The sequence below is a fragment of the Magallana gigas genome, chromosome 7 (genome assembly GCF_963853765.1).
Source record: "Magallana gigas chromosome 7, xbMagGiga1.1, whole genome shotgun sequence".
NCBI lineage: Eukaryota > Metazoa > Mollusca > Bivalvia > Ostreida > Ostreidae > Magallana > Magallana gigas.
The window spans coordinates 23,271,074-23,296,613 of NC_088859.1; the positions used below are offsets into that span (position 1 = coordinate 23,271,074).

General features: G+C 34.3%; 2 protein-coding genes and 1 long non-coding RNA gene across 8 annotated transcripts in view; 1 reads left to right on the forward strand and 2 right to left on the reverse strand.

The window, feature by feature from the left end:
- The window catches only part of LOC105340715 (multidrug resistance-associated protein 1), a 411,670-nt gene that overhangs the window by 334,576 nt on the left and 51,554 nt on the right, over positions 1 to 25,540 (reverse strand). For all 5 annotated transcript variants that reach the window (XR_010707346.1, XM_066065106.1, XM_066065104.1 and 2 more), the window contains exons 3-4: positions 17,896 to 18,021; positions 12,448 to 12,585 (exon numbers count right to left, since the gene is read on the reverse strand). Coding sequence is in view for 4 of the 5 variants with exons in the window: in XM_066065106.1 (XP_065921178.1) it covers positions 12,448 to 12,585; positions 17,896 to 18,021 (264 nt within the window). In the remaining variant the exon portion in view is untranslated. The remainder of the gene's footprint in view (positions 1 to 12,447; positions 12,586 to 17,895; positions 18,022 to 25,540) is intronic.
- Positions 7,238 to 8,967, forward strand: LOC105342168 (uncharacterized). The gene is made up of 3 exons (XR_010707350.1): positions 7,238 to 7,426; positions 7,842 to 7,960; positions 8,227 to 8,967. It is a non-coding gene; the product is annotated as an uncharacterized lncRNA (long non-coding RNA).
- On the reverse strand, positions 9,361 to 12,436 carry LOC105342167 (uncharacterized). Of its 2 annotated transcripts, none has more exons than XM_066065135.1 (7): positions 12,113 to 12,436; positions 11,784 to 11,881; positions 11,455 to 11,574; positions 10,619 to 10,883; positions 10,326 to 10,465; positions 9,832 to 10,028; positions 9,361 to 9,629 (listed from the first exon to the last, which is right to left on the reverse strand). In XM_066065135.1, the coding sequence occupies exons 3-6, from the start codon at positions 11,501 to 11,503 to the stop codon at positions 9,952 to 9,954; spliced, it is 531 nt and encodes a 176-aa protein (XP_065921207.1). In that variant the 5' UTR covers positions 11,504 to 11,574; positions 11,784 to 11,881; positions 12,113 to 12,436; the 3' UTR covers positions 9,361 to 9,629; positions 9,832 to 9,951. The 2 variants fall into 2 exon arrangements, with proteins under 2 accessions (XP_065921207.1, XP_065921208.1); XM_066065136.1 differs by having other exon boundaries at positions 12,117 to 12,431.

The following is a 25,540-nucleotide window of genomic DNA, read 5'->3' on the forward strand; positions in this document are numbered from 1 at the left end:
TTAGTGTTAAGAATCTTAACTCATTGTATAATGTATTCACCAAATCCGAAAAACTTCAAGACTTTGTAAATAAAAGACCAAGAAATTGAATTGAAGGCTTTTTCAAAATCTATAATAGTCCTGGTATTTTCTTAACTTCAGTGAAATGCTTTAAGTCATATATAAATCTGGTATTTTCTCCAATGTATCTTCCTTTAATAAAGCCCGACTGAGAGTCAGAAATAAGATAATCTAATGTAGATTTAATTCTCGAACTAAGACAACCTGAAATAAGTTTATATATAACATTCAAAAGTGTAATCGGTCGCCAGTTTTTAAAAAATTGTCTACTGAGTAGGTTTATCTCCCTTCGACAAACATGATATAATTCCCAAACGTTGAGAAATAGGAAGTTCCTTTTTGGAGAAAATACAGTTTATTGACTTCAGAATAAATTCCTTTAGGTCAACCCAAAAGAATTTAAAAAACTCGACAGTATATCCATCGCTACCTGGGGATTTATTGTTTTTCATATTTTTAAGACTTCATAAATTTCATTTTCAGATATACCGTATTTTCCCAACGACTCGTCGATGCGGACGACTCGTCGAATTGCTCATTTTTAGCCAAAATTTTAACAAAATCCTACAACACGTCGATTCAGACCATACGTCGATCTTATCACTTCAAAATGGCGTATAAAACTGCAGTAACATTATCAGTGTATGATGCCTCGATGTCCCCGATATTGCTACCAATTATTATTAATGATTAACATTTAAACAATTACACTGTATACGTATGCATCATATTTTCAAATACCGGCAACATCTACAAAGTCGCTTGCATTTTAAACAATTCCCGATATCGCGTGTTATGCAAAACTAAACTTACTTTGTCAGAAATATTTTATTCCCAAGCATTAAAATAATTATCCACTCTCACCATCGCCAGTGTATTCGCCATTACGTAACCAGCCACCTGTTGACTCGGCGCGTGGTCAGTGTTTGTTTAACAATTTCCGGTGTCAAAGGCATGCACCTGTCTCGTGTCGGACTTCAAAGGGGTATCTCAAGTGCAGAAAGCTTAGCAATTACTATGATTTGATGAAACTTGTTTACTTTGTATCCAGTTTTGCAGTTACACGCTTTTGTTTTACATAGACATTGTTAGAAATTATAAGATCGATCATTTATACGACTTGATAATGACGATATACGACATACATACGTTTCCTAACAATTTTATCTAACAATAATCAAACAATTGGACAATAATTAATCAATGAACTATAATCACTCTTATAACGGTACTCTTTATATACACAGGGAGTGAAATTGCCGCAAAGATCTCAGCCTTAGGGCAAGATTATTAACACAACCGGTGTCAGCCTATTGTATAAACAGTAGTATTGATAATTACCGATTACGTGTGAATTTGGCCATAAAATATTTCTGATTTATGCTTTCCACTAACAACTCTTTACTAATAAAATAATTAAATTAAAAAAACATCCCCCGGACCTACTGCAATATTTTCTTCCATTCAAATTTGGTTTCAATTTTACTGCGCAATGTTATCTTCCTACTAGTGATACATAGAACCATGTGACGATGTGTTTATATAAACGGAACGGTAAAACTTTTAATTGATTAAACACAATGTACCATTTTTTAATAACTGTTATTATTATGTATTTTAGTGTTAACAGATGAGTGAAAATGATTATTATTAAAGATGAATAGTAAATTCAACAGCGTAATTTTCAATCACACAGCCAACTCAAGATGATTAAAACCAAAATTTTTAATGCTATTTTTAACAATTTTCTGACCTCAAGCCTACGACAAGTCGAACAAGACGATAAGTCGGGTGCTCTGCTTCAGAGAAAAAAAATACCGACTAATCGTCGGAAAAATACGGTACTTCTGTCCAATGATTCTGAGAGACATATATCTAATTTTGGAAAATGGATTTGAATAATATCTTCGAGGTCTAGGTCCAATAGTTCAGAATCTCTTTTTGCATAGAGATTTTTGTAAAAAGTTTTAACTTCATTAAGAATTTCTGCCTGGTCATAGATCATACCACTTCCTTTTAATTCTAATTTTTTGATAGTTTTATTTATATAATTATGATTTTCCAAGTTACAAAAATATCTTTTAAATATTTTTAAATTTTTACTCTATATAATCCTATGTAAAACTTCGACACCCTGCCCCCAGGGATCATGATTTTCACAACTTTGAATCTACACTACCTGAGGATGCTTCCACACAAGTTTCAGCTTTCCTAGCTGATAAATTTCTGGGAAGAAGATTTTTTAAAGATTTACTCTATATATTCCTAAATAAAACTTCGACCCCCCAATCATGGCCCCACCCTACCCCCAGAGATCATGAATTTCACAACTTGGAATCTACACTACCTGAGGATGCTTCCACACAAGTTTCAGCTTTCCTGGCTGATTAGTTTCCGAGAAGAAGATTTTTAAAGATTTACTCTATATATTCCTATGTAAAACTTTGACCCCCCCCCCCCCCTGTGGCCCTACCCTACCCCTGGGGGTCATGAATTTCACAACTTGGAATCTTCACTACCTGAGGATGCTTCCACACAAAATTCAGCTTTCCTGGCTTTATGGTCCTTGAGAACAAGATTTTTGAAATTTTTTCATTAATTTCTCATTATCTCCCCTTGAATATGGGTGTGGCCCTTAATTTTCACAACTTTGAATCCCCTTTGCCTAAGAATGATTTATGCTAAGTTTGGTTGAAAATGGCCAAGAAGTTCTTGAGAAGATGTTGAAAATGTGAAAAGTTTATGGACAGACGGACGGACGGACACACGGACGACAGACAAAATGTGATCAGAATAGCTCACTTGAGCTTTCAGCTCAGGTGAGCTAAAAATTAAACACCAAAATAAATGCTTGTCTGTTTAAAACAAATAAAGATCGTTTTATAATTATAATTAATTATTTACACCTAATGTGATAATAGCTATATTGGTGGCATGTCACCTAAAGCAACACAAGCTAACACACCAGTTTTAAAAGGGGCCATACCATCTTAATCAGTCAACAGGGGATCAAAATCACTATAATTTCATTTTCAATAGTATTTTAAATAGTTTTAGAGCTTATACCAAGTTTTCTTAGTGTATTAATAAAAAAAATGGCATCCAAAATCGAAAGTTATTAATCAAGGATAGATGTCTAAACTGAACACAACACCTTTAAAACGCATTGCATCTAGAAATGATAACAGAGGGGTCAAACACCAATATATTTTATCTAGAATATAGTCATGCTTGATAAAATGTGCTAATTTGATTGAGAATCTGTTGACTGATAATCCAGGAAAAGTTGCCGGACTTATAAGAGGGTTAATGGCAAAATCTTGTAAATAAACCTGAAAAAGGGAACCGACTTATAGACAAACAATATTTATAGGCGAGTATATACAGTAATTGTAAGTCAGTTTTTTATACAGATGTGTGAGAATAGAGAAGATTTTAAAACATTATATGCATTAACACTATATTGCCATAATGCCCCCCCCCCCCCCCTGAACCCCTGACCCAGGAGCCATGAATTTCACAATTTTGGTAGAGGGCCTCATGGACATTATAACGCATGTATTCAGTTTTTTGCCCACATGTGTAGGAGAGGAGAAGAAGATCTTTTAAGATTTAAAACATTTTTACTGTATGACCATATTGAATCTACCCTAGAGCCTGAACCCCTAACAAAGGGGTCATGAATTTCACAATTTTGGTAGAGAGCTTCATGGACATTATAACCAGGCATTTAGTTTTTAACAAATGTATAGTATAAGAATAGAGAAGATTTTCTAAGATTTAATACATTTTTACTACTGTGGTTTAATTAATTTTCAAGGGTTTCAATTCTCGTGGATAAAGTGAAAATCACAGTTTCAAGGATATGTAAATTCGTTGCCAATGACCCTATCAATACAAAATGTTGATAGATATTGCACTTCAATGAACATTAAATTTCGTGGATCAACTTAACAACGAAATCCACTAAAATTGGTATTCAACGAAGATTGATGAAACCACAGTATATGGCCATATTGGCCAAACCCTAGAGCTGCATGAACCCCTGACCCAGAGGTCATGAATTTCAAATCTTAGGATAGGGCCTCATGGACATCATAATCATGCATTTATTTTTTAACAAATATATATGGGAGTAGAGAAGAAGATTTTCTAAGATTTCATAAGTTTTTACCGCATGGTCATATTAGCCCCACCCTAGAGCCTGAACCCCTGACACAGAGGTCATGAATTTCACAATTTAGGGAGAGGGCCTCATGGACATCATAATCATGCATATAGTTTTTAACAAATATATATAGGTGTAGAGAAGATATTTTCTAATATTTAATATGTTCACTATATGGCCATATTGGCCCACCCTTGAGCCAAACCCCTGACACAGGGGTCATGAATTTCACAATTTAGGGAGAGGGCTTCATGGATATCATACGCATGCATTTAGCTTTTAACAAATATACATGGTAGTAGAGAAGAAGATTTTCTAAGATTTAATATATTTTTTACTATATGGCCATATTGGCCCCACCCTAGAGCCAGAACCCCTGACACAAGGGCCATGAATTTAACAATTTTGGTAGAGGGCCTCATGGACATCATAACTATGCAACCACTTTTTTTCTTCACTTGTGTGGGAGTAGAGAAGAATTGTTTTGAATTTTTTTTTTTTTTTGTGCTTATTTGGCCCCACATAGGGTGCCCCAGAGGTGGTAGAGCCATGAATTTCACAATACCATAGAGGTGCCTCTGTTACATTTACGATGCTGTTTTAATTTGTCTTCTATTTTTAGTTATCCTGTACTGGACCTCTGAATCTATTACCCTTTCTGGTACTCCTCAATACCTGTATATATCTACTGAGTTTAGGTTTTTTGCTCTCTTTGGACCGGGTAAAATCACCTACACGATCTTCCTGATATTGTCAGTTTCTGTAGTTTAATTGTCTAATTTAATAAATACAGACATGGCCTCTAAGGTGAGTAAATCAATGTACTTATTCAGTCTCATTCTATTTGTTTATTAAATGGCCCTGGGATAACTTTTTGTTTCAATGTGTTTTATTTGTAATTTGTTTGTTTGAATGTCCCTTTTGTAAGTCATTCGTTTATTATGTTCGTTATATAGTTCATTATTTCTTTAGTTAGCTATTGTCGTGAGTAGAGTATATTCAAAGGGCTGCCATAATTTGAGTAGTAAATGTGTGTGTTGTGTTTAGTGACTCTAACAGTGTAATTGGCAAGTAAATGTCGTTACAGTATTTTAAGTTACGTCTAAAGTAATTTGGTTTATCATTATGTATCGTGAAATGCAAGTAAATGTAATGCAGCACTGCCACGTGTACTATGTTGTCTCACTGTTATGTATGGTGGTCATGTGGGTCATTACTTGTATGGAACTTTATGTGTATGTGTAACTTAAAGTGTATGTTCTGTGTATGCAGGTCCCGAATAGTGAATAGTGTACAGGAATGGAGTGACTAGTGAAGTTTGGTGTCTTCTCAACCTACCAGTGTCCTAACCACTATCGGCCCATGAATTTGTTCTCAAATTTCATGTTACATAAATTGTGAAAACGTTACTTTTGGTGTTTTTATTTATAAATTCTGGAGGTGTTTTGAAGCCTATCGGCCAGACCGCAACAGCCTCACAACAAAACTGGTAACAATAGGGGCTGTAAGCTCGCAAACGAGAGCGCGCGAGATTTAAATACTTCCGGTGACAAACAAACATGGTGATCTGCTCTGCGTTTGCATGCAATCATAGAAGTGGCGCAAATAGTTGCAAGTTCTATCGTTTTCCGATTGACACAAAGAAAAGGACGTTATGGGGAAAGATCTGCAGGTCAGTATTAATGCAGCTAGTAGGAGCTAGTAGAAGGTTTGATTTTAAACAGACTGGACCATTACAAGTGCATGTGTCATCACCTGCGAAGTTCAATAAGCATAGTGATACTGTCGATGAAAAATTAAAATTAATTTAGTAAATTATAATACTGCTATATTTTTATGCCTAATATAGTACAAGTAGAATTGTTAATACATGTACTCGTAATAGTCTAAGTAGTCATTATTCAGCTGTTATAAAGAGAATTCATGTTGTAAATTGCGGAGCCCATAGTCTATTATCATGATTAAAATCAATTAAACACTTGTTGAAATATACTGATACACATCATGATGTACATAGTCTACTAGTAATACTGATGTACATATAAATTTTGTCCGTCAAATTCAATACATGTATATTGAATTGCACCTCTATTTCGTGTATACAATGAGAGATAACAGTTGCGGTATATGCTGTTGCTTTGAAACTATACAGACAACTGACTTTTCTTTATTTAGAAGAGCTGATCGACAACCAGAAAATCAAAATGACAGGATTTGTTCCTGCCATTTCAAAGAGGGGAAAAAGGAAGGAGACCCTGTCTACTTTGCATGGAACAACAAAAAGTACATGGATTTTCCTGATCCAGAAAAATCAGATAGGTGAGAGAAATTGTTTCATGGAAGTATTTACTAAATTGGCTAATTCTAATATTTCCTATAATTAATTTGTCAAACATTGAATGCTAGATGTGGTTGATATTACAAAATAAACATTATGTACAAAGTTATGCTATTTAGATACAATTCATTAATATTCATATATTAATATATTAATTAAAAATGCTTCCAGGAAAAGGAGGAAGACGTGTCAGTCCCAGTCCTGTGAAGCTATTAAAACAATAACCCAGCGTCCATCCTGTGAGAAAGAGCAGATACAAGATGCTGTTGATTGTGAAGATGTAGAACATGTAACTTCCTCAATCATTTTGCAAATATTTTTAATCATCTTTTTTAAAATGGTGTTTTATATAAAAAATAAGTAGATACAATATCCATACTTATAGTGAAATGAAAATATATTTATCTTAAGGTTGATGTAAGATCACAGCTACACAGTATCTTGCTCAAGAAACTGTTCAATAGAAATGCAACGACTCTCTTCAGAGATTAAAAAGTTGGAAGAAGAGTTAGTTGCTCTAAAGATCAACAGCAATAAAAGAAAACCCATGACTGTAGCGGAAATTAGGGACAGCAAAGAAAAGGTTAATATATATTATTGTTGATGAGGTAAAATGAAATTTACATACTATAAAAAAAAATTATCAAAGGTTCTTTCTTGTGAAATTTATGACTTATTCTGCAGATGCTGCTTTACACATCAATACAATATGATGTCTTTGAAGTGCTTGTGGGACTGCTTGGTCGCTTTGAATTAAATTACTTTAATGGTTGGTCACCATCACTAAATATTGAAAATCAGCTTCTGATTGTTTTGATGAAGCTGAAGCTCAACCTAAGAGACATAGACTTGGCTCACAGGTATAATAACTTACATTAATTTAATGAATTTTTGAATGTGAAATAAATAATAAATTATATTCAGTATATATTAGTTCACCTGAGCCAAAGGCTCAAGTGAGCTTTTCTGATCAAATTTGTCTGTTGTCTGTCATTAGCTATTGAGATCCCCGCCCTAAAAACCATATATTTTTTTGTATCAAGATCTAAATCTTATTTTCCTATTGATGAATGTTCATTCATGGATATTGGAAGATGACAAAGGTTTACTTTTGTCCATACCCTTCAATATATACATATTGTTAATCCCAAACCTCTGATCATCTCTATGAAGCAGAGTGCTCAGGTGAGCAATGTGACCCTTGGACCTTTTGTACTTATTTTCTTGGATGGTAATATTTTGATAACAATATACATTTTATCTCTCAATTCGCAGGTTTTGTGTAAGCAGATCTACAATTTCCAACATGTTTAACACATTGGTTCATGCCCTCCATGAAATGTTGTATGTGGGTGTTGTTGACACATGTTTCCCCAGTCAGCTTAAATGCAAAGGTTTGTATGATGATTTACATTCACATGAATAGAAAATCCTATTATGAAGCAAATATTGATGCATTATACTCTTTATCTATATTGCAAACATTGATTTGCTATCTAATCATGCAGACTGCTTTAACATAATATACATGTAATAATTATAGAATGTTGCTATATTGTAGACTTAAATTATTTCCCTATAATTCAGAAAATATTTAGCCAACTTTACATCTTACTTAAAGTACTGTTGAATTAATTGATTTACACCCATTTTCATTTAGGCTCTATGCCTAAGTCATTTGCAGAGTTTTCCTCTGCAAGGGCTTCCATGGATGCCATTGAGACAACCCAAGATATTCCTGGACACCTGGATACACAGGCCATGGCATACAGTTCATATAAGAGCCGTCACACTGTTAAAGCAGTGACTTGTGTCGCCCCAAATGGTGCCATCACTTACTGTTCTCCTTTATATCCAGGATCAACATCAGATGTTGCGATTGTGCGTCACAGCAGAGTTCTTGAGAAATTCAAACCTGGAGACCTGATTTTAACTGACAAGGGATTCACAATCCATGATCAATTACCCCAAGGTGTGTGCTTGAACATTCCAGCATTTTTATCCTCAAGAGGGCAGTTTACCAAGAAAGAAGCAGAACTGTGTTACAAAATAGCCAGAGCAAGAATTCACGTGGAACGGGCTAATGAGAGGATAAAGAACTTTGAAATACTTCGCCACATACCAGCAACCTACAGGCCATTATCAACCAAGATATTTCAACTTTGTTCCTCCTTGGTCAACTTGCAAGCACCCCTTTTGAAAGAAATTTCATAGAGCATTTACAATTATGAATCCATCTGATTTTTTATTTTTTCTGAAACAAATTATTCATGCAACATTGTTCACTTTTAAAGTAGAATGGGATGCATGTTAACATTTTTATGCTATTATGAAACTTAATTAGCATTGCTGTTGATCTATGTTTTGTATGTGAAATCAAATGATAAATAAGTGGACTGCACTGACTTCTTTTGTTTTATTAGATGTGTTATTTCAATACATCTTGTTAATTTTTAATTAGTTCTGGAATGAAAGTGTTAAAATAAAATTCTATTAATTGTGCAATGTTCTTTGTCCACTCAGAGTCCTTGGTGATCCGGATAATTTTGCAGTCTTTAGTAGTCCAAACAATCAAATCACAGCAGTTCTTATTGCACAAATGGAGCTGGCCTTGTATCTGGTGAAAGTAAGGATGATTGGACTTGAGGTAGAAAAAGCCCTCTCTGTATTCTAAATACAACAAAGAGTTTGCATAAAACATATATTCAAACACGGTTTACAACTTTATATCAATAACTGGAACAATTGATCTATGTTTTGAATGTGAAATCAAATGATAAAGAAGTGGACTGCACTGATTTCTTTTGTTTTATTAGATGTGTTATTTCAATACATCTTGTTAATTTTTAATTAGTTCTGGAATGAAAGTGTTAAAATAAAATTCTATTTATTGTGCAATGTTCTTTGTCCACTCAGAGTCCTTGGTGATCCGGATAATTTTGCAGTCTTTAGTAGTCCAAACAATCAAATCACAGCAGTTCTTATTGCACAAATGGAGCTGGCCTTGTATCTGGTGAAAGTAAGGATGGTTGGACTTGAGGTAGAAAAAGCCCTCTCTGTATTCTAAATACAACAAAGAGTTTGCATAAAACATATATTCAAATACGGTTTACAACTTTATATCAATAACTGGAACAGCAGGGGAAATGTAGTTAATAGAGGTTCATATACAAATATTTTGAAAGAGTAATAGAACACAGAACTCTATAGTTTGAGTGCTTTCATGAATTTAGATTGATATACATCGGTATATACATGTACTTACCATGGTAAAAATCCTTTAGACTGTGCACTGCCTCATATATTGTTAAATGTGCTGCAGAGTAAGGACATTTCACTTCAACTATATCAGGAACAGCATCTTGAGCCTCTGGTGTCTGGAAATTCACATCACATGTTGGTGGGTGCAGGACAAACCATCTGGAGATGCACCTAAAACGCCTGACTCGTGCAGCCAAATCCCTGAATCAAAATAAATTTTAAATTTGCAATTTTATTGAAACGGGTATATTAAAGAAAATGTTGTTATATTTCATATTCATTTAATATTTATAAAATCGATAAATCGATATAAAGTAAATTAGGTTTTTACCTCAAACAAATAAAATATATATTGATTTCATTTCTTGAAAATTATATGAGAATGGACAATTCTCATGAGAAATTTGGGTAAAAGTTCCTTTCAAAAATGGAGTCATGGTCAATTTAAGAACAATGCCATCTGTTCGGAAATGATCAATATTAAAGAACAAAAATTACCAGTTTGTTGCACTGAAGCACTAAATTCATGTTCATATTTCTTCAGTGCATGTTCCTCATGTGTAATTCCCCAAGCAACTGCTTTGATGGATTCTAAGTTGTATGAGGCCATGAGACGTTTCTTGAGAGAAATGGTAATTCTGCAGTTAAAAACATCCATTACTAGCCATTTATAAGCAGTACACAGTTATTATTGAAACCTGTACATAATTAGTTTTAGAATTATCAAATGCTATTCATGATGCATAAATTCATGAATCATGCTGGATAAGTATATAATAATAATAGTTTACTGTCTTCTCTTTGTTCTGAGCACTGCTCCAAAATTGGATGCTGTTATCCTGTTTTTTCTGATGATTGACCACATTGGATTGTTTCTTTTACCCTTGGTTGCCAGTGCAGTATTTGTTATGACTTCTTCAGACAAAATCAGAGCTCGTCTTAACCATACCATGGGCATATCAGAATGAACAAATTCTGCACTGGACAAGAGATCTTCTATGATGGGAGCAGGGGGGCCTGACTCACATGGTTCTGGCTGAAGAATCCATTCCATAGCTGTATATATACAAACATGTTATTGTTTTTCTAGTGCATATATGAATATGCATGTATCTAAACATTTATGAAAGTTTTGTAATTGTAAAACATTTAGAAGTTTCTACAATAAGTCTACACCTATCTACAGGTAGTAAGCATCACAGAATTTTTTATATATTTCAAAATTTCAGTGATCAAATACACTAATTCTGTAATATTCTATCAAATATTACAAATTATTCTTTCATTTTACATGCATAACAATCAAACAACATAAAAACTTAATACTGATATTTAAAAAAAGTATATTCAAATGAAAGCAACTCTGTCAGAAAATGAAATGATCAACACTAAGATATAACAAAATATAGATCAGAATACAGATTAGTAAAAACATTTTTTGCAAATTGGCAACAATCAATTATACCAATAAATCTGCCTAGTTTTGCTAACTCTTGTTGAAAAAAACTTCTGTCGTTATCATCGAATGGCCTGCGCAGAGCACTTAAAATTCAAGAAAATTACTTCTTAAAGCATGAACAATTAATCCATATTTTTTTTACTTGTTAATCCAATATTTCACACTTACTGATAATCAGGTTGAGATGGTGGAAATAATTCTTCCATTGTCTTAACATCTGTTTTAATGGCTGTCTTTGGATTCTTTAGCCATCCACATTTCACATCAGTCTTACTAACACATTTGTACCTGTATAATTATGTATTCGAATTAATATTTCACAATTAATAGTAAATCAGGCACATGTTATTAAACATTTTCATTAAATTCAATGAACATCAGTATGTAGTACTACTAAGTCAAGCAACATATTTACATCGCCTCCTATTTTCACATCATATTTACCTGCTTGAACTAGTCACAGTAGTACATTTCAATTGACAACTGATTGAACTTACCCATACAACAGTGCTGCTGCAACGTGATGACAGACAAACTTCCCTAAAGGACACTCACAATTTGTCGAAGATACGGCATAGCCATCGCCTAGAGCTGCCTACAAATATGTCCAAAACGGGTTGTAATATAAAATTTGCAATTGTAATATCCCCATCAAACCCGATTATCCTCCAGTGTGACAAAATTTATTGGAAATAAAATTGAACTTTTAAGTTTGGAACGTTTTAGGAAGCAATACACAAATTACACTACGTACGTTACATTAATAATTACGCACATTATCATACATTAAAATCACGAAATTAAAGGTAGACATGTATTTCTTTACTTACTGTTACTTTGTATGACTTGTTCTTCATCGACGCCTGAACCACTGCATTAACTATATTCGTCTCGTTGTCGAAGAGAAACTTCAAAACATGATTGCTATATACAGCATTCTCTGATTTTCGCATAAACTTCGGTTTGTCTGTAGTATAATTAGCCCAGTACTGTATCGATATCGCCATTTCTGCATTTGTTTGTCACCGGAAGCGCTTCACCGGAAATTACTAAAAACGAGACTTACAGCCCCTATCAGCCTTAACGGACGACGCACGATGACGGACGAAAACAGATAGCAATAGGTCACCTGAGTTTACTCAGGTGACCTAAAAATCATACCATTCTAATAGCTGTCCTGACTTTAGATTGAAATAGCATTACTCCAGCAACTGATAATAAAAGCCAGAAGATGAGCAAAAATCCTGAGGTATAAACCCCTTTTCTTCTTTCATACTGTAGCAAAACAATGCAAGTGACCTACAAAATAAAAATGAAATACATCAAATGAACAGATTTTCATTAAACATTTATCCTTTTTTTAATGCAAATCTTGCTTGCGAGAATACACTCCGGCTGATATAGCATTGTGTTGAGTGACAAGAACACGTTGAAACAAATGTTGGTTCCTGGGGGGGGGGGGGGGGGGGGGGGGGTGGAGATGACCCAAGGGGTCAGATCAAATAAACCCCATGTATTTCCTGTAACAGTCAATATATGATTCGGAAAACCCTTTTTTATAATCTTCATCCGTTTTCAAGATATAATCATTTGCAATAGAGTCTATGAGGTTCAATGTTAGACCCCACACCCATTTGACCCCCCACAAAAAATGGTTGACCACCCCAAAAGTGGTTGGCCAACCCTTAATAAAATAAAATCAACTCAGGGTGCACAACTAGATATGCAGGCCTATCATATCCTGAACTTTGTACAATTTTGTTCAGTCATCTCTGAGAAACATGATGGACAAGTTCAGAGACAAGAAAGAAAAAGAAGAAGAACTGTACAAAACAACTGGTCTTAAAACTTCACCAAGACTTAAACATGAAAAAGCAAAAAACCATTTTGGACTATTATACCGTGGTTTCATTAATATTCAAGGGTAACAATTTTCGTGGATAAAGTGAAAATCACAGTTTCAAGGATACGTAAATTCAAGGCTAATGACCATATCAATACAAAATCTTAATAGAAATTGCACTTCAATGAACATTTATTTAACAACGATATCCACAAAAATTGGTATTCAATGAATACTGATGAAACCACAGTACACAGGTTAAAAAAAAGAGGTCCATGGACCACATCGCTCACCTGAGCAACAATAGGCATGATAAAATCAGCTTCATGGAGTCATAATAAAAAATATCTGGACAATGTGGTATAATACATGTAGATCCTGTACAAAAAAATCCGTTTCCCCCTGGATATTCTTATATCTATAATCAAGTCATTTTTTCTAACAGGATGATTTTATAGTCATATCACATTCAGCATTGCAGTTCTCAAAAACAGCCTTCACAATTGTTTATATACAGGATATAAACCTACATTGTACATCAAACTCTAAACCCCTTGTCCAGGGGCCAAAGTTCAAACAATTTTGAAGAATCAGCAATATATAAAAATGCTTGCATATAAGTAAAAGCATACATAATAACATTTCAGTTTTTGTGAATAAATAAAATGTTTTCCTTTGTACAACTGAATCCCAAATGTGGCCCCACACTACTCCTAAAGATTGTGATTTGAACAAATTTGAATCTACAGTATCTGAAGTTGCTTTCACTAAAGTTACAGCTTTTCTAGGCAAATGATTTTTTAGAAAAAGATTTAAAGATATTTTTCTATATATTCCTTTGTAAAAATTTTCTCCCCCCTCCCCCCTTGTGACCCCATCCTACCCACTGGGAATCATGATTTGAATAAACTTGAAATCTCAATACCTGATGATGCTTCCAAACAAGTTTCAGCTTTCCTGCCCAAACGGTTCTTGTGAAGAAGATTTATAAAGATTTACTCTATGTGTTCCTTTGTAAAAATTCAACACTCCATTGTGGCCCAATCGAACCCCCGAGGGTCATGATATTCACAACTTTGAATTTTCACTAGCTGAGGATGCCTCCATACAATTTTAAGCTTTCCTGCCCAAATGGTTTCTGAGAAGAAGATTTTTTTAAAGATTTACTCTATATATTCCATGTAAAAATGTGCCCCCCCCCCCAATGTGGCCCTGACCTACCCCCAAGGGTCATGGTTTTCACAACTTTGAATCTACACTTCCTGAGGATGCTTTCCTGGCCTAATGGTTTTGAGGTTAAAAGATTTACTCTATATATTCCTATGTAAAAATTCAACCTCCATCCTACCCTCCGGAGTCATTATTTTCTCAACCTTGAATCTACACTACCTGAGGATGCTTCTATATAAGTTTCAGCTTTCCTGGTGGAATGGTTCTTAAGAAGAAGATTTTTAATGATTTACTCTATATATTCTTATGTAAAAAAATTGACCCTCCATGGTGGCCCCACCCTACCCCCAAGGGTAATGATTTTTACAACACTGAATCCACACTACCCGAAGATGCTTCCACACAAGTTTCAGCTTTGAAATTCCTGGCCCAATGGTTTGTGAGAATATGATTTTTGAAAATTTCTTGAAAATTTCCAATAATTCCTAATTTTCTCCCTTTACAAAAGGGCGTGGTCCTTAATTTTCACAACTTTGAATCCCCTTAGCCTAAGGGTGCATTTTGCCGAGTTTGGTTGAAATTGGCCCTGTGGTCCTTGGGAAGATGTTGTAAATGTGAAAAGTTTGCAGACAGACAGATGGACGGACAGACAGACGGACGACAGAAAATGTGATCAGAATAGCTCACTTGAGCTTTCAGCTAAATATATGTACATAAATGTGTAATAACAAAACATATCCTTTTATGCATTGTGTTTATGGATTGATTTACATGATTTTGTGTGCAAACTAAAATTAAAGGCCACCTGTCTTAAAGGGGCATGGTCACGATTTTGGTCAAAAATTATTTTTCTGATTTTAATATTTACAATGCTTCAGAAAGACATTTTTAAAAGGCAACCAAAATTTTAGTGTCATTTGTTGAGTTATATGCGAGTTACAGAGCCTGAAATTCTTCGCTATGTACACAAAGAGTTTGTTTACATTTTTTAAACGTTAAAGTAAAAATTTCAGTTTTAAACCTAAAACGAATGTGTTAAACATTAGAAACTGTTTATCTATGCTTAAAATAAAAAAAAAGATAGACAAATAAGCTAGAAAAATATTTTTTACTGGTATATTGACCCTATGTAAACAAAAACAGGGCACAAGCCTTGTTTACATGACAAAGAATTGTGAGCCCTTTATCTTGCCTTTAACTCTAAGAATGACTCTCAAATTTTATATGATCAATAGAAATGCATTTCTAAAGCATTGTAAATAATAAAAACATAAAAAAGAAATTGACCAAAATGTGACCATGCCCCTTTTAGTAGCCACTTATCAAATTTCCCCAATGTGGCATGTTAAAGGGGCATGGTCACGATTTTGGTCAAAAATCATTTCTCCGATTTTAATGTTGACAATGCTTCAGTATGGTATTTTTAATATGCAACCAAAATTTGAGTGTTATTTGTCGAGTTATAAGCGAGTTACAGAGCTTACAATTCTTTGCTGTAAACAAAGCCTTTGTTTACATTTTGAATGTTAAAGTGAAAATTACAGTTTTAGACCAAAAATTATGTGTTAAACATTAGGAATTTTTTGTTAATGCTTAAAATGAATAAGAAGATAGACAAATCAGTTTGAAAATGATTTTTACTGGTATATTTAACATATGTAAACAAAAACAGGGCACGAGCCTTGTTTACATGACAAAGAGTTGTGAGCATTGTTTCTTGCTTATAACTCTAGGATTGACTCTCAAAATTCATTTGATCATTAGAAGTGCATTCCTAAAGCATTGTAAATAATAAAAACAGAAAAATAAAATTTGACCCAAATCGTGACCATGCCCCTTTAAATCAGGTTTTACTGTATTTTCTGGTCACTTGAAACAAGAGGCCCATGGGCCACATCGCTCACCTGAGGAACAATAGGTATGATAAAGTCAGCTTAATGGAGTAATAATACAAACAATCTGGACAATGTACAATAATACATGTATATCCTGTATAAATAAAATCCATTTTTCCCCCTGGATATTCTTATGTTTATAATCATTAGTCCCTTTTCTAACAGGATGATTTTGTAACGTGCAAGGGGGTCACTGCCTGTGATCCCCGCGGGCCAGTACCCGAGATAGACTGGGATAGCCCTGATTGCTGCCAATATTTACAAGAGCAGACTTTTACAAGAGCAGACTTTAATCACCGCTTCTGCACATATATAGGGACTCAACGTTACGCAGGCAGGGATGACCGCACACCTACGCAACTCAACAGGTACCAATGTTAACGCAAGCAGGGAGTGCCGTACACTTGTGCTAGAAAGGACAGAACACCAGCAGGGATGATCACACACTAGTGCTCCACCGCAACCACCACCAATACAAGCAGGGATGACCGCACATTTGTATAAATGCGATACAGGGCAGGGATGACCGCACACTCTGTATCATAGGTTAGAAATCACGAAGATTAGATAGAGCAGGGATGACCGCACACTCAATCTATCGGTACCTGTTCAAGTTTAACCCCAAACAGTCGCTCGACATAACTCAATAGACACTGTCGCTATATATGTGCCGGCCTAAAATAATTCATAGTATCTAAAAATTGGAAATCAAAAATAAACAAACTAATCCGGCCTAACCCAAAACTACTTATGCAGAACAACTTATATACATTGAATATTTATTATTGTATAAAAATAATCATCACAATAATTGGATAACAGTGGATGCATTAATTAAAATAATCAAGAATCAATAAATCAAGGGCAATAACTCAATACAGTAATACAAAAAGATTCTATTGAAAAAATAGCTGCCTGCTTCAATTTTATAGTCATATCACATGTTGAGTATTGCAGTTCTCAAAAAGATCCTTTACAATTGTTTATATATGGGATATTTAGCTACATCAAACTCTGAACCTTCTTGTGAGGCCAAAGAATTGTCCTGGAGCCAAAGTCTTAACAATTATAAAGAATCATCTTGCTGATTAGTTTCTGAGAAGAAGATTCTTAAAGATTTACTCTTTATATTCCTATGTAAAACTTTAACACAACACCCCCCCCCCCCCAATGTGGCCTTACCCTACCCCAAGGGATCATGATTTTCACAACTTTGAATCTACACTACCTGAGGATACTTCCACACAAGTTTCAGCTTTCCTGGCTGATTAGTTTCTGAGAAGAAGATTTTTAAAGATTTACTATATATATTCCTATGTAAAACTTCGACCCCCCATTGTGCCCCACCCTACCCCCAGGGATCATGATTTTCACAACTTTAATTCTACACTCCCTGAGGATGCTTCCACACAAGTTTCAGCTTTCCTGGCTTTCTGGTTCTTGAGAAGAAAATTTTTGAAAATTTCTCATTAATTTCTAATTATCTCCCCTTGAAAAGGGGTGTGGCCCTTAATTTTCACAACTTTGAATCCCCTTTGCCTAAGGATGATTTGTGCCAAGTTTGGTTGAAATTGGCCTAGTAGTTCTTGAGAAGATGTTGAAAATGTGAAAAGTTTACGGACAGACGGACGACAGACAAAATGTGATCAGAATAGCTCACTTGAGCTTTCAGCTCAGGTGAGCTAAAAATGAATTTCTTACCATTGTCAGAGACAATATCAGTGGAGATACAAAGTCTACTATTGGAACTATCACACCAGTTCCCAAAAAATAAACACTTCTTCCAATTTCCAAAACAGCAAGAAAAGCTATCCATCCTGCAAGTGCCTAAAATGTATAATTTAAAGTCTTTGTTCATTGATTTCATTAAAATATGCGACATTCTTTTCTGGAATTTCCATAATAACATCCATTTCTAGGCGTTTGCATTGGGTGTTTAAGGGACTTAGACATGATCTGAGCTCAAAATGTTAAAATTTTATTTTTCCATTTTTAATGCTAAAATGGTTAATATGGGTAATTTTATGCTTTGTCAAAATTTGAAAGTCAATAATTGAGGTATCAGCAAGCTACAGGGTTTAATATTCTATGTTTTGTAAACAAAGCTCGAGCCTTTATTTTCATTCTTTATCCCCATAACAAAAATGTGTCTGAACTATTAAAACTGTTTTAATGGTGTCGTTTTTATTTACTCAAGTCAACTGAAATGGTTTTTAACTTTTAATAAGAATGCATTTTTAGTAAGTTTACGTTAAAATAAAAATTACCACACTTTTATTTTTGTCACCTTATTGATACACAGGTAGAATTAATGAAAAAGCAAAGGGAAGGTAAAAATTAAGTTTGAGTATGGAATATTTGTGTACCGTTGCTTTCAAGGGGCATGGTCACGATTTTGGTCAAATTCTATTTTTCTGTTTTTATTATTTACAATAATAAATTATTTCTAACGATCAAATGAAATTTGGGTGCTCATCGATGAATTTTAAGCTAGATACAGGGCTCAAAATTCTTCGTCATGTAAACAAGGCTCGTGCCCTGCTTTTGTTTACATAGGTTCAATATACCAGTAAAAATCTTTTTCAAGATGATTTGTCTATATTCTTATTCTTTTTAAGCATAAATAAACAGTTCCTAACGATTAACACATTCATTTTAGGTCTTAAACTGGAATTTTCACTTCAACATTCAAAATGTAAACAAAAGCTTTGTTTACATAGCGAGGAATTGCAAGCTCTGTAACTCATTTATAACTCAACAAATGACACTCAAATTTTGGTTGCCAATTGAAAATGCATTACTGAAGCATTATAAACATTAAAATCGAAAAAATAATTTTTGACCAAAATCATGACCATGCCCCTTTAAAGCCATTCTTTTCATACAGCCTTTGGCATATCGGAGTATCAATAGCATAATTCTTGACTAATTATACTCGGGCTCGCTCTTCAAAGAATTCAAACCATGTGACGTCAGTTGTATATATTGCACTGCCATGTATCTATCACTCATATTTTTCTTGGCGCACAAAGTGCGGGCTCAGCTCAACTTACGGTTTGTTATCATATTAAAACTGAGACGTTGTCTTTGTTAACACATGGTTCACGTGTTTGTTCGTTTTTAATGACTTAACTGCTTGAATTTCATGCTGGTGTATATTTCTTATACACACGTGGTTCACGTGTGAATTTCTTTGTTGACAAATTTACATGTCATCTTGTAACGAAATCTGGGACGAAGTCCTCTCTATAATAGCAGACTCTCATAATGATACGTTTGAGGATTTCGATAGCGACGCTATTTGAGAAGCAGAAAAAATGCTTGCTAAGAAATTGAACGAAGTTAAAGCAGTTACTAGAGCTAATTCTGCTACAGGTTCTGTGAACAAAGACTTGAACAATAATGATAATGACCAGAGTGAATGTGCATTGGCGAGGCTGGTAGAGAGTTCTAAAGGTACAAAATGAAAGAAAGCAAATTGCAATAAAAATAAGACAAAGAAAACGAAGAAAGATGACAAGTTATCTGGTTAAGATATTACCAATGCCCTAGTAAACATGGGTCAAGATGAGATAGATAAATTTAAGGAACTCATGGGCATAAATGATTTAATTGGTTGTATTTACAATTTACAACATGATAGTGAGTACAAATCAGTCAATAGAACATGAGAGCATTTCTAGTGAGAATGAAAATCAAAACGAGTTTCATTTCTTTGCTGATAATGAATCAGAGAAAGACATGGAATTAAGTGATTGGGCATTATAAGATTGGTTAAGTTCAGATAAGATAGTGTTACGGTTAAAGTTATTTCACGATTAATTATACGTACGAGTGATTGTAACTCTTTTGTGTTGGAGAATTTTGAATGTGCGAGTGCAAAAGAGCTGTATCAGTGTATGTGTTCCTTTGTTTATAAGTGGGCGCAAGGAGGTATGTATAGATATAGATATGTGTAAACATGAAATATTATTATTATATAATTCAGTAACGTTTATATTAATGCACAGTATTAGTTATAGTCTTTGTTTAATTACAGTTTCACGTATTGAAGGAATGAGAGGTGCAAGGTGATGAGAACGTGCGTGTGTGTTGAAGTTCAAAATTGTCAAAATATTGCGTCTTGACACTGCGTTATTTAATAAACCTTCATACAGTATGAACTCCACTCCTTTATTCAGTAATATTCGTCAGGAACACATACCTACCGACACAGAAAGGGAAAGATGTTGATTCTAAACTGTCTAGCAGAAATGGTCAATACTTTGTGTATTAAAGGAGGTCAGACATAAAAAATAATTGAAGATAATCCAAGGCCAGCTAATTGCACTAATTTAGTAGCACCTAAGGGTTAATACAGACATATGGAACAATTTACCAAAATTTGCCCAGAGTCGTGATTCTGGTTTTCAAGCAGTGCAAAAAACCACCATTGATGTGGTATTACACCTCTACTCAGAATTGCAGAAATGATGAAGACAAATGATAAGTTCAAAGAGATAAGAAATCTGTTAAAACAGTCAATTATCGCATTGTGTAATTCAATCTACCAAATTTCTCAAAAGAGACAATTTTTGATGAGAAGGGTTTTACCCAGTAGATTCCAAGACATATGTAATACATCTCAGCCCGTATCAGAACTATTATTTGGGGGCGATATTCAGAAAAAGATCAAAGAATTGTCAGACTTTGATAAATACAAGCGAGACAGGCCAAAGAACAACTCTTTTTATACTAACACAAGAGGAAGAAAGAATTTCCCTTACAATTATAATAATGGTAGAGGTAGAGGATCAGACAGACCTTTTTTAGGGGGAAGAAATGCATATGGCAGAGAGATGAGAAATGTGGACAGAAGAGGAAAGAACAGATTTTAGAGAAAGATGTGAGTAAGGTAGAGAGACTAAAAAATTTCGTTCATGAATGGAAGAAAATATATATATATATATATATATATATATATATATATATATATATATATATATATATATATAACCAATGATCAATGGGTGTTGAAAACAATTCAAGGTTATTAAATTTCCTTTAATGAATACCATATCAGAAAAATAAACCTTCTCAAATAGCTTTTGATACATACAATTTTTCAATTTCAATTTCTTTATTGCAAAAGACATACATCTTATAGCACTTATATTGGTGAACAATACATAAATATATATAGGCAATAATGGACGGTCAGTCCCTACAAATCTTGACTTGTGCGCACAAACTCCTATGTTTATAGAATAATTTGTATTTGGCGAATGATATACAGGTTACCGAAATATACACACAAAAATAACACATACAGACCCTGACACCACACGCTCGCTACACGCTCGCTAAACGGTTCACACGAAACGCTGAACGGTTTACACGAAACGCTGCACGCTTTGCCAGAAACGCTAAACGATTTACACGAAACGCTGAACGGTTTACACGAAACGATTCTCGCACGAAACGATTTGCTCGCTTTTCACACGCTTTGGACACGCTTTTATTCTGATCGATTCGGGTCCTCTCGGATTTTACCCTGACTCTGTTAGTAAGAAATAATTTTAAGAAAACACGAAATAATAGAAATACTGATATTAGAAAAATATATGTACATAAGTTTTGAATTGATTATTATACCCGCACTTTCTAAAGAAAGTTCGGGTATATTGTTGTTACCCTGTTCCGTCCGTCCGTCCGTCCGTCCGTCCGTCCGTCCGTCCGTCTGTCACGTTTTACTTTCTCAAACTGCTCTTACATCTTATAAACCAGCAAACTGAACTCTTGGAGTTTGATTTGGGGTATCATGTTGTTTTGTAAAAAAGTTTCAAAAATTCTCTGTTAGTCCTGGGGGTCAAATAATTGGTAAAAAATGACGTTTTTTCACAAAAAACCTTCTTCCTCGAACTCCTCCTACATTTTCAAAAGTAGACAAATCATCTTTTGGAATATGTTTAAGGGTATCCTATAGATGCGCAATAAGGTTTCGGAATTTTCAATTTTGTCCTGGGGGTCATTTAATGGCTAAAAAATGACGTTTTTTTACAAAAAAACTGGTTTAAAAAACGTCATTTTTTTTAAGCAGTAGCCAAATGATCTTCTAGAATATGATTGGGGGTGTCATATTGAGGCATGATCAGGTTCCAGAATTTTTTTTTTAATTAAGGGGATCAGTGGGCAACAAAAAATGACGTTTTTTGGCAAAAAAAATATGGTTCCCAGAACTCCTCTTACAACTTTTGGAGTAGCTACATTATCTCTTGGGATATAATTGGGGCTGTCCTATAGATGTGCAATAAGGTTTTAAAAATTTAAATTTCATCCTGGGAGTCAAATAGTAGCAGAAAATTGACGTTTATCACTAAAAAATCAAACATTGATCCAAGAGCTCCTCTTATGATTTAATGGATAGACAATCATATCTTGGGATATGATAGGGACTGTTCTATAGATGTGCAGTAAGGTTTTCAAAATTTAAATTTCATCCAGGGAGTCAAAATGTAGCAGAAAAATTGACGTTTATCACTTAAAAAAAAACATAGATCCTAGAACTCCTTTTATGATTTAATGGATAGACACATCATATCTTGGGATATGAAAGGAACTGTTCCATAGATGTGCATTACGGTTTTGAAAAATTAATTTAACCCTGAGGCCCATTACCTACCGGTACATACCTTTTGATGCCCTTTAAGGATCAAGAATATATATGGTTAAGGGGTGGGGATCTCAACCGTTTTCGAGATATTCGTGCACTTCCTGTTCAAGGGGGGTCATGACAACCCCTGGGGCCCATGACCTACATACCGTTTGATGCCCCTTGACATAAGGTACAAGAATATATATGGTTTAAGGGTGGGGATCTCAACTGTTTTGAAGAAATTAAGGGACTTGCTGTTTGAGGGCGTCAGGACCACCCACAGGGCCCATGACCTACATAACATTTGATGCCCCTTGACATCAGAAACATGAATATATATGGTTTAGGGGTCATGATTATAACAGTTTCTGAGATATATGGTAATTTCAAATTCCTGGGGGGTGGGGATGACCCCAGGGGTCAGATCTAATAAACCCTATATATTGCCAGTAACAGCCAATATATGATTATGAAAACCCTATATTATTATCTTTGTCCGTTTTCAAGTTACCATTTACAATAGAGTCTATGATTCTTTCTACAAGGTTCAATGTTAGACCCCACACCCTTTTGACACCCCCCTCCCCCCCCTCCCCCGAAAAGTGGTTGTCTAACCCAAAATGAGAAAAATCAAACCAGGGTGCACAACTAGATTTGCAGGCCTATCATATCCTAGAGTTTTGTACAATTATGTTCAGCCATCTCTGAGAAACAAGTTCAGAGCGGGAAAGAAGAAAAAGAAGATGAAGAATATATACATGTATTAAGAACCGTACAAAAACAATAAGTCTCCAAACTTCATTCAGGAGACTTAATAATTAATAAAGATTAAATAGAGATAGGATCATCAAACATCAATAATTTAAAGATAATTGACAATTTCTGATTCTAAGGGGGTCAGGATGACCCCTTAGGGTCATGACTTACATGCCATAATGATCTGATGCGCCTGCATGACCTAAGGAGGAATAATATCTTTGGATTAAGGTGGGGATCTCAATGGTTTTTATGATATTTGATAATTTCAGGAAGAGCACTTGGGATCATGACCTACATACCATCTTAAATGCCTTGAACAAAGAAACAATAATATAATATGTACATGATATATGATTCAATTTAAGAACCCAGATATAGATCAATCATCTGTTTTGTAATACTTCCTATGTATATATACATGTACATGTATTAGTTTGTGTTTTGTTCTATACTATTCATGTTCATGACTGTAGTATGGCTTAGTCTTATTTTAAATTACATTAAAAAATTGTCAAATATATGACTTGGAACCCCCACTCCCAAACAAACTCAAATATAAACTGTTCTCTCTCTCTCCCCCCCCCCCCCCCCCCTTCCTTGTCGAATAATCTATTAAAATCAAAATATAATTTGGGTGTCTAAAAACTTTTATAAACTGGTAAAAAATGTTATTCTTAAAAAAAATTACATTACACCTTGCATAATTGACAAATGATCTATTGAGATACGATCAGAGGTCATATTTCTACCTTGGGATCAATAAGTAGTATTCATTGACAAGTTAAAATTAATTAATAACAATAAATGATTCAAATTATAAATGTTTATACTCCACATTCATCCCCCCCCCAATCTAACCTGCTTATAAAGATTCAGTCTTCTTAATACATTCTTACATGTGTACAGTAGCAAATTTTAAATCATTTCTTGATTGCTTTTTCTCTCGTGATTCACATTAACATTTTGGAAATTGCTTAATTCAATTTTTAAGATTTATAAACAAAATGTTATATGCATCACTGCCATGTGTATTCACCTATTTGGGGCAATTGTAAAGTCTCCTAAACAAAGCAGTACGTGACATCATTTTGCTAGGAATTACCCACATGGATCAAACACTACTGTATAACATATGAATAAGATAAAATACATTATTATCTCTAGTTCTAAAATGTCAGGGTGTCTCCAAGGGGGCATAATCTTACAATACAATTTTACGCGCAATGACACAAAGAGCAAAAATAAATTAAACGGTTTAGGGATGAGGATCTCAGATCTCAGAAGTTAACAAAATATACAGTGTATCATATAATTTCCTATTTCATAAAGGGGGGGGGGGGGGGGGGGTTAAAGACAACACCTGGGGGTCATTAATGTACTTTACACCAGTTGATGCATCATAATGACTTTAGAAGATATTTTGTATTTTCCTGTTTCGTGGGGTCAGAATTAACAGTCCCATAAGGTCATGACCTACATTGTATTTGATGCATTATAATACATTAAGAAAGAAATACTCCTTCCTTCCTATTATTACTCATATAAAAAATATAAGTGTCTACACTTACTTACATATGAAATACACAAATTTAATAAGAAATTGTTTATACAGGGTCAATATGGGGTCAACTCAACAGTGCATGCAGTCTGACAAATGAAAAAAATAACTTTTGCAACTAAAATGACAGAAATTTTACAAATGCGATAGGATAGGTAACGATGATAAGCTTATTTAAATATTAAAAGATGATGATACAGTATGCTGTCAAAGGGAGATTACATTTAGAAAGTGAAAGTAGAACTTATATACATGTGTATGTATGCTGGCAGGAATCCCATGCTGGCATCTTATTATATTGTGCTACTGCTACTACATGTATTATGCTTACCTAAATTGGTCAACATCATAATGATAATCCAATTAAAACACAATAATGAATTCCTTTAGCTGAT